The 9,537-nt window shown below is 40.3% G+C and overlaps 1 protein-coding gene across 4 annotated transcripts in view; it reads right to left on the bottom strand.

Moving 5' to 3' along the window:
* Nucleotides 1-9,537, bottom strand: part of CTBP1 (C-terminal binding protein 1) — a 236,084-nt gene that overhangs the window by 149,833 nt on the left and 76,714 nt on the right. The window contains exon 1 of one of the 4 annotated variants that reach the window (XM_039550323.1): nucleotides 81-127. The exons of the other annotated variants lie outside the window; for them this stretch is intronic. Coding sequence (XP_039406257.1) covers nucleotides 81-87 — 7 coding nt within the window. The 5' untranslated portion in view covers nucleotides 88-127. Of the gene's footprint in view, nucleotides 1-80; nucleotides 128-9,537 lie in introns of those variants that run through there. 4 annotated transcript variants of the gene reach the window in all.

The following is a 9,537-nucleotide window of genomic DNA, read 5'->3' as shown; positions in this document are numbered from 1 at the left end:
GCGCAGGGACGGGTGCACCGCGCGGGTACCGAGCATCCATCCACCCATCCCGCCCTCCATCCATCCGCCCACACGCCCACCTTGCATCCCGCCGCCGGCTCCACACCGGAATCCGCCGCCACCGCCGCCGCCGCTGCTGAAAATACGGGGCAGGCGAGCGGACCAATGGGGGCGGAGAGCGCCGCGGCCGCAGCCAATGGCGGCCGCCCGCCGCCGGCGCCCGGCCAATCATCGCGCAGCTCATTAGGCGGCGGCGGCCGCGAGCGGCGGGGGCGGGGAGCGGCGCGGCTCTGCCCGCTCCTCGCCCGCCCCCCCGCGATTAATTATTTTCCTCCCTTTTTCCTCTATTTTTTCCTTCCCCACCCCGCTTTCTTTTCCCCACCCTTTTTCTTTCTCGTTTTTTCCTTATTTGTCTCTTCTCCCTCCCTCTCGCTCCCCCTTTTTAACTTCCCTCTGCCCGTCTTATTTTGGGCAGGGCCTTCTCCCGGATTTTTTTATATAGTCCCCCCCATTGTGTATTAATTGTAGAGACCAAAAACTTGGGGAATCCCCAGGGAACTTGTTCTACTCCGTGTGGAAGGATGCCCTTGCCTAAATCACTGATCGCTGTGAAGCACCAGAGAGTAATATTTTAGAGATTCCAAAAAGATGAGGGGATATAAACCACAATACCTACTCCAGCCAAAATCTGAGCTCAGCCACTGGTTTTGACATGGCACACAAGCTCTGTGCATGCCTTTACCAAGCTCCCAGGATGCAGAACCAGACTTTAAAAATAACAAAATGAAACCAGCAGATGTTTCAACCACACAGCTCCACTCCAGCACGCAAAGCTAAAATCTGTATCACCACTGCGAAATTCTTACCAAAGTAAAGTTTCTTATTCAAGCCAAACAGTTGTGGGTATAAATACCTGCTTTACTAAAATACATGGAATACACAGCCTTTTTTCAAAATTCAAGTTAATTAACACTCATTCTTGAAAATAAACTTTTCAATCAACAAAACTTATCACTGCTTTATATTACAGCAGAAAACTATCTACTGTAGAAGAGGGGGATAAAAATACCCCAGAATTTTCTTCTGTTTTTCCAGTCTAGTGACCCTAATAATTCCTAAGTTCAGTGTGAACTAAATTAGTGACAAAGTCTGCGCCTCCCATTTCTGATGCTGTGCTCCTTCTGACCTCACCCCCAACATTTAAAATCACTAAATTGTATTTGCTCAAAGCCCTTGCCTGAGCAGGCCACGTTATGAATATATTCACGGAGTTTAGCTAACACACGACAATACATGCTGTGAAGTGATAAACCTGGTATCAACCCAAGTCTTGATGATAATTTACAGGAGAAAGCTTTTCTTTTGCAGATCAAGTGAGGTTTTTTCCTAAGGTGCCCCAAGAGCCAAGAACACTGTGACGCTACGAACTGCTGACAGGCAACCAATAACTGTGACAAATTATACATTCATGGCATCTGCAACAATCGATAAACTGACTCACCAAATTAATAAAATATAGATCACAAAGCATACATTTTTATTAAAGAATAATTTCATGATAACCAAGTAATGTGGATGCTTCCAAGCATAAGATTAAATTACATGCTGAGCAAATCTGGCATTCTGTGATAAACTACGAAAATAGTCTTTGCAACAGCAACTGAGGAAGAACATTGCTGACATAGTCTATAAACATGTTTTATAAAGCACAGCCGAAAGTAACAAAAAAAAAAAAACAAACCCCATAATGAAGTGGTGGCTAGAGAATCCCCTACTGTATCCATAATAGTTGCTTTCTAGACTTCTCCTTGTTTTGTAATTTATTCCTTCAAGTATGACACTGATTTTGGTGTTAAGAGTAATAAAAGCATATTACCTACATAGGGGAATATTTACACCAAATTATTTCCTTAACTAGTCACACTTCAGCAGTCATTACTGGAGTATGCAAAGATTTTTAGTACGTTTAGGATGACAGAAAATGTACTTAAATACACAAAGCAAGTGTCTTGCCTGATAGACTGACCCTGCTTGTCATAATTTTGTGCCTGCTGAATAACTCTAAGTTTAAAGAACTTGCTTGAACTTAGGAACACAACGAATCCCACTGAATTTGAATGTCTTACGCTTTACACATGATAAAGTGTTTTCCTGCATGGATATTTTCCCCTACTGAGAAATGCAGTGAGAAGAGCTTTCCCAGCCTTCTGTAAAGGTGCTGGAGAAGTCCTTCCTTCCTCAGGGAGGAAGAGCATCTCTTATGGCAAAGGCTTTACTACTGGGAAGAACACACTTAGGCACATCCTCAGTGTCCACTCCCTGTGTTGGGTTATTCCTACACAGCTCTGAATCATATCCTAAATGAAGAATTTAAAATACTGAGATCCTGTTTATTAAAGTTTACAACTATTAGTTCCTGAAACTCCTTAGTACTTGATCTCTCCAGGGTAACTATGCCATACCAACTGCATTGGAAGGCTGTCCTAAATTAGTTTTAATCCTCTATAATGCCGGATACATAGTGCTTTCTGGGCATCTTCACATGATTGATGTCTTGTCAGATCTTCCAAATATTTCTTTTATAGCAAGACATCCAGTATTTCCTGGAAGTGTACTTTCATACTTTCATACCTTCATTTTGTATTTTACATCCATAATGTTTAGCCACTTCTTCAACTTCCATGGATTTCCTAGCTAAACACATGACATGTTGTTTCCCGTCCCTCTTTCTAGCTAATAAATAATGGAATCTTAATTCTGAACTGCTGTCATGAAACAAAAATCAAATAGAGCCTAAGTGATATAAAAACAGTATTTGTTTATACTAGATCCATTATTAACTTAATTCTTTCTTAAACAAATGACATTTAATAATACATTGAACACATAAACAGGAACATACTCGAAGTTATAATCCCATCAGCTCCTTCTCATGACATTCATCTTCTCAAAGGCAATATCCACATTTCAATCTAACTCTTTGTTGAACATCGTTAAGTTAATAAACAGACATGGTTCCTTAAAAACAGCTTACTACTTAAATAAGCTGCTGCTTCCCCTAGCTGTGGAAACCTAGATCAGTTTAAAAAACAAATCTATTCTCTGGCATAATATTAGCAACCAGAAATTTATTATGTTATTTTCTTTCAAAATTAAGTATTTTTATTTAGAAAACATACCCACATATCCCCACTTACAGACAACCATTTATCTAAATATTTTACAAGCATTCTGCATGGTGATAATTTCATTTACTAAGAAAATACCCACATTGCTGTGAATCTTTTCAGTCCCCAAAACGTGCCTACAGATAGCAGCAGTGCATATTTTAGAGAAGCAGCAAACAGGACCAGCTTCAGAATTACACCCACCACCCTCGACAGAAGATAAGGCGAGAGCATTTTCTCTTGCCATAAATTACCACGCCCTTCTATCAGCAATTATTTAACTTTCAAAAATAGCTGCAATGAGACAAATTATGAGCTATAATTACCCAAATTTATCCCTGATATTAAGACTGCATACATGCAGATACGTATACCTAGTCTGCTCTAAAATGTGTAATGTTAAGTATTATAATCAAACATACCAGGGCATTTTTATCTTATCACCCAAATGACAACATTTCTATGCTAAACATCTGTGAGCCATTCCAGTGGTCAAAAATGCCCATTACTACTTTTTTATCTGGTACCAGTCACTCAATCCTAGTACATTTTCTTTTAATACACCTTCCTCCTTCCCAGATGAGTGCAGGGACCTAAGGCCATGGGAGTCAAAGGAAGCACTAGCCTGGTTTCCAGGGGGAAAAAAAAATATATATATATATATATAAATCTATATCTGTATATCACTGAGTGCAACACAGAAGCTGTATCAGGTTGGAATTCCATACTCTGGAAATATCTGAAGGCTGGAAGTATTAGAAATACCGTACATAGTTGGCCTGGTTTTGCTTTCTGTTTCATCCAGAGAGCACTTTATGGTCCGACCTGGTTCAATAATTATTTCATGAAGTACTTCAAGACTAGAGTTGCCTCATTCTTTTCTTGGAAACTGGAATTATTGAAGATCTTAAGTTACTCAATTAAAAGCAAATTAAAATGTGTCTACTCCTGCACTAGTCTGCTAGTCTGACTCAAAGCAAGCACCTCCCACGTTGTCAGAGGTCTTGATAGACCACGGTTTCTCCAAAAAGTACCAGCATTTCTGCTAAATCTCTGTCATGCTGTGTGTGAAGTGCTGCCTCTCAGACAGCTGCATTTATCCTGTCTGCACATCCAGTGATCATAAAATCATAGAATGGTTTGGGTTGGAAAGGACCTTAAAGATCACCCAGTTCCACCCCCTGCCACGGGCAGGGACATCTTCCACCAGACCAGGTTGCTCCAATCCCCATCCAACCTGGCCTTGGACATTTCCAGGGATGGGGCAGCCACAGCTTCTCTGGGCAACCTGTGCCAGAGCCTCACAGTAAAGAATTTCTTCCTAATATCTGATCTAACCCTGCCCTCTGTCAGTGTGAAGCCCTTCCCCCTTGTCCTGTCTCTCCATGCCCTTGTCAAAAGCCCCTCTCCAGCTCTCACGTCACTCCCTTTAGGTGCTCTTCCATCCTCTCTCCATAACAGAGATGCTCCAGCCCTCTGAGCATCTTTGTGGCCTCCTCTGGACTCGCTCTAACAGATCCCCAGACTTCTTATTGTGAGGCCCCAGAGCTGGACTCAGTAACTCCAGGTGGGGTCTCGTGGCTTTACCTCTGGCCGTTCCCAAACCAGCCCCTGGTGGGCGAGGGCAGGGATGTCACACAGGAGGCAGCACCACGGGCAGGTCTGGGGTGGGGGCCGGGCAATCCCTGTGTTCTCAGTGATCTGACCATTTCTTTTACTCACTTATTAAATTGTCACATTTACAGTATTTATTATGATACAACAATGAACTCAGGTTATTGTTTTTTTGGTTAAGCTTTTCTTGTTATTCTTTGCACACTTGCAGGGCATTAAAAGTCGCAGGTTCACAGGATCTATTTTTTGCACAGAAACTTAACAAGAAGATGGGAACCCAACAGAGTTTTCTTTCTCAACATTTGTTTTCAATGGTGATAGAATAAATTGCTCCACTAAAAAGGCTTGATACGTTCTGTTTTAAAGCACAAGAACAAATGCTATTTTTAAAGTCAAAATGTGTTATAATGACAGGGCTGGGGTTTGGGGTGGGGTTTTTTTTGGAAGAGTAAAAATCTATTTTTTTCAGTTACAGTGAAAATTCTGAATGCATATTCACATCATTTTGCAAAACTGTCAACACTAGATACACACTTCTTTCTTTGAACTATCTCCCTGTGTTGCAACCCTCATCTAAATTTGAAAATATTTTGGTAAACATAGCTGATGTTTCATGGGTGTAATTTTGAGACCATAAGGAATTTAAGAAAACAGTTGATACTGCATTAAAATCTAAAACTGGCTTTTAAGAATCTATCAGCTTTCTCAAAACAGCAACTATTAAGAAAACCATCCAGAAATGAGTATCTGTAGTTAATCTACATTCTCCTAAATTTTCTTCCCTGGAGTGTTGTTTCAGAACTTTTGAGCTCCTCTTGAAGGCTATTTGTACATTCTTTTGTGGTGACATATTTTATACATTACTTGAATATGTTCTTCTCTTTTACACATTTAGCCTACATATTAAGGTAATTGTATCACAACATTTGTCCCAACAGGCTTTTACTTTCAGAGCAGATTGTCTCCAGTATAGTTAATAACATCCACACTTTGCCCAGATAAAGAAAATAGTTTGAATAAAGCATTAAGAGCACTAGTGGCATAAGACATTTCACAGAAGCACAGGTCTGAGATTTCCCTTGGGATGTTAGAGGAGCTATATAAAATAATTTCTTTCATGAACTTAAATTTCCTTATTAAGAAAATCCTCACTTTTTGTTTGTTTCTTCGTTTTTGGGTTTTGGTGTTTAGTTTTGGGGGTTTTTTTGTAGCCACCACTCTCCCTGGAAAGCTGTGGTGGACTTTGGGTGCTCTGCCCATCAATTCCAGAATTCAACCTCAATTCATTCAGCAGTTGTTTGTACCATTTTTTTTCTTCTGCAGCCATTGGCTTTCAGTTCTTTTCCTCTTGCTCCACACAGAATCTAAGGATGAATATATTCCTCATGTCTCCCTCTGAGACGACAGCCTCTTCACCTTACTCATCAAACTGTTCAGAAATTATGAACTCATACTGATAGAGCAGAATATTCTGTTCACTTGTTTTCATGAATATCACAGGGGCTGCTAAAGCACATCCCGTGATCATCCAAGTACTATTTATCTATAATGAGAATCTTGTTGCAAGTTTCTACTTTACAAAACTCTGCTATTACTCACTTAGAAGATATGACCTTTTATTTTATATTTTGAATTTGATTCCACTTGTATTAGCCCAGTGTTCAATGTAATCTCAGTTATTTCTATACAATATCCTGATTCCTTGTTATATTTAGGATGCCTTTAGCCCTTAGCACAGCCCCTTTACTCACGGCAGGCGATCCATGTGAAGGAAGCCAAGCTCAATACTCCAATGGTAACCTCTCCTGCAACACCACACCTTTTAGAAAAATATTCTTTCGTTTTGAGTAACACCTGGTGATGAATTTCTGTGGGAAGAAATAGTTCTTTAGCTGAGTTTTCCAGCAGCAACCACTCCGTTCTCATTCCATCCATCATTATGCTGAGAGTTGAGATACACAGAATGAAGCTGTGCCTACAGTTGCTTACACAAGGGCCATGTCTGGACTCTGCCACATCATTATTCAGCAGATGGTTGTGAGTGATGTGTCCTGGCTCCAGATCTTGGACAACACTGGGCACGTACTGAGGCATCGGCCTCTGTGGTTGGAGTCACGCTGGGGCTTGGTGGATGCTTCACTCCAACAACCAAGGTTTCACTGACCTTCAAGAGGCTGTCAAAACCCAAACCTCAGCTTGTTTCTTCACTCCTAGTAGTTCATAAGGTAGAAGCCTGTAATTCTTAGTAGTAGTAAATACTAATTTTTATGTCTTGAATTAATTCACAATAAGCTCTGCAGAATTCCATAAAACACAAAGTGCTGAGGGCTGTGCTGAAGCTTATTTTTTTTTTCTGAACAAGAGATAATGTCTGGATTTCAAAGCACTGTGGTGGTTTAGAAATAAAGGGTGAAGACTCCTCAAGAGAAGTGAAAGAAGCTGCCCTGCACACCACATAGCTGCCTTTGGCACACCAGAGTCTTCAGAACCTCTGAAAGAAATGGTCCTGCCAAAAACGACTACTGCTTAAGCAGGTTTAACCATTTTTAGAAGCACTGCCAATACCAAGGCATCAAACCAGAGTCTTTGCCTGTACCTGTCTCCCTATCCCCAGAACAATCAAACAGTATCATTAAATCACTCGGTATCTTAGAGCAGTCCAGGACTGCCCTGGAGGCACTGAACCCAAATCCCTTTTCCATAGGGATCCTCCTTGACTTGAGCAGGCCAGCAGGGATACAGACCTCTGCCCAAAAGAGTGGGATTTCTGTAGATATGTCAGGCAGCTGGAGGACCTCTCTCTCCCCCTCTGTGCTGAGGGGGTGTGTTACACGAAATGCTGCATTCTAATTACGCAATTACACAGAACTGAATGACCCAGCTCTCGAGTTTTGCAGACACAACCTTTCTCCTGGCACCACCCACCTCAGTGGTTAAACTCTGAAGCCATGTGCAGGGCGAGAAGTTTTCTCAAACCCTTCCAAGAGCATCAATAATGCAGTCCTAGTTATGAACTTCATTCAGCTTCGTGCTCACTAAATCACAGCTGTTTCCCCTTGATGATGTATTAGATCAGACATCACTAAACCTGCATCTCTGTGTGTGTGTATACAAATATGCTTTTCCCTTTGTCCTGCAAAACAAACTCCTAACAGAAAAATGTTTATGTTAAAACTAGCTGGAATTAAATGTCAATTAACAGATAATAACAGTCTTAAGATAACATTTCAGATCTATTTAATCCCATAATAAACTGACTGCAGAGCTGACATTGGTTAGGTTTCAGCCTTTGTTTTGACTTGGAAAGAAACTACCAGTTGATTAAAAAACCTAAATTATCTTAAGCATGAACACCTCAATTGGATATGCTCCTGAGCTTCCCTACCCACTCACAAGGAGGCCAACACACCTCAGTTCCCTTGCCCACCTTCTCATTGCAGCTGTGCATGCATTAGGAAGGTTTTGGGAGGTTTTACATATTTATTAATTACCTCTTCTTTAAGAAAAGAAGATGGACTTTTTTTCTACTTCTCTATCCCTTCATAAGCCCTTTGGATCACCGATAATAGAACATATTTAGCCTATCTGGAATGACAATACTGTTTAATTTGGATGATATAAACTTATTTTTCAGTGAAAGGTTTGTTTTCAAAGCTGTCTGAAATACAGACAACAACTCACTAACTGAAGGTATAAAACTAGGTAAAATACACACTAACTAACATCACTCATTGCATTTGTGCCCACATTCTCACCTAGAGTGAGGCTTCTCACAGCCCCTCTTGCAACAGGAGTAAGAATAGAACAGTTTTGATGGTTAATTCAGAAACAACAGCTTAACATTAATTTTTATATTTGTCTTTTCCTATATGCCTTTTTTGAACAGTTTAATACCCTTCAGAAGCTCAAAAAATGCTTCTGCCAAAAAAAAAAAAAAAAAAAAGTTTAAACATTTTTTGAAGTAGTAGCAATACTAAGGCTTCAAACCAGAGTATTTGCCTGTACTCGAGGCTTCTTTCTGTGAAGACAAAACCTCTGTAATTCTCCAAAAAAGCAGCAATTGATCCTGTAGTGAAGGCTGAACTCTACAATACTCTGACACATCCTATTTCAGTTCTTTGCTAAAATGTATTGAATAATACATAATGGAAAAATACAAGTGTTGTAACTTAATCTGGGCTGTAAATCCCTGCTCCAGACACACATCTCTCCTCCAGCACCCCAGTGAACCTGCAACTGACAGATGAGGGAGAATCTATTACATACTTATGACACTTTCATGTTACTTATAACACTTAGGTTATTTGAAAAAATTACTTTTTACTTAATCACAGGAGAAAAACTCAATACAGTTTAAAAAAGGGAAAACTGGGAGTAATTTAACAAGGTAGCAAAGTTCCCCACACCAGTCCTTGGCATGGACAGCACTTAAAAATGGGAGAAACTAGTTTCATCTTGTTTGAAGTAGAAATTCCCTACACCAACTAAGCAAACATCCTCATCCTTTCAATAATCCAAACACTTAAACCAAAGTAACAAAGCAAACAAATGTTTTCAGTAGTATTTCTTCATGTTGTAGCATTGTCAAGTCTGGGGCACCCAGAATTTTCTGGGCAGCACTAGGAAGTAGTATTTCCTATTTTGAGCCAGTGAAGAATCTAGAAAGAAAATTTTAATCCCATGAGAAGGTCTACATAACTTGACTCAGTCTCCAAACATACAAACTTCACTGAGTGTACAGAACTACTTGCCCTAC

Source organism: Corvus cornix, chromosome 4, assembly GCF_000738735.6.
Source record: "Corvus cornix cornix isolate S_Up_H32 chromosome 4, ASM73873v5, whole genome shotgun sequence".
Lineage (NCBI taxonomy): Eukaryota > Metazoa > Chordata > Aves > Passeriformes > Corvidae > Corvus > Corvus cornix.
Note: the sequence above shows the minus strand (reverse complement) of the source record. Positions and strands in the feature narration are given on the sequence as shown.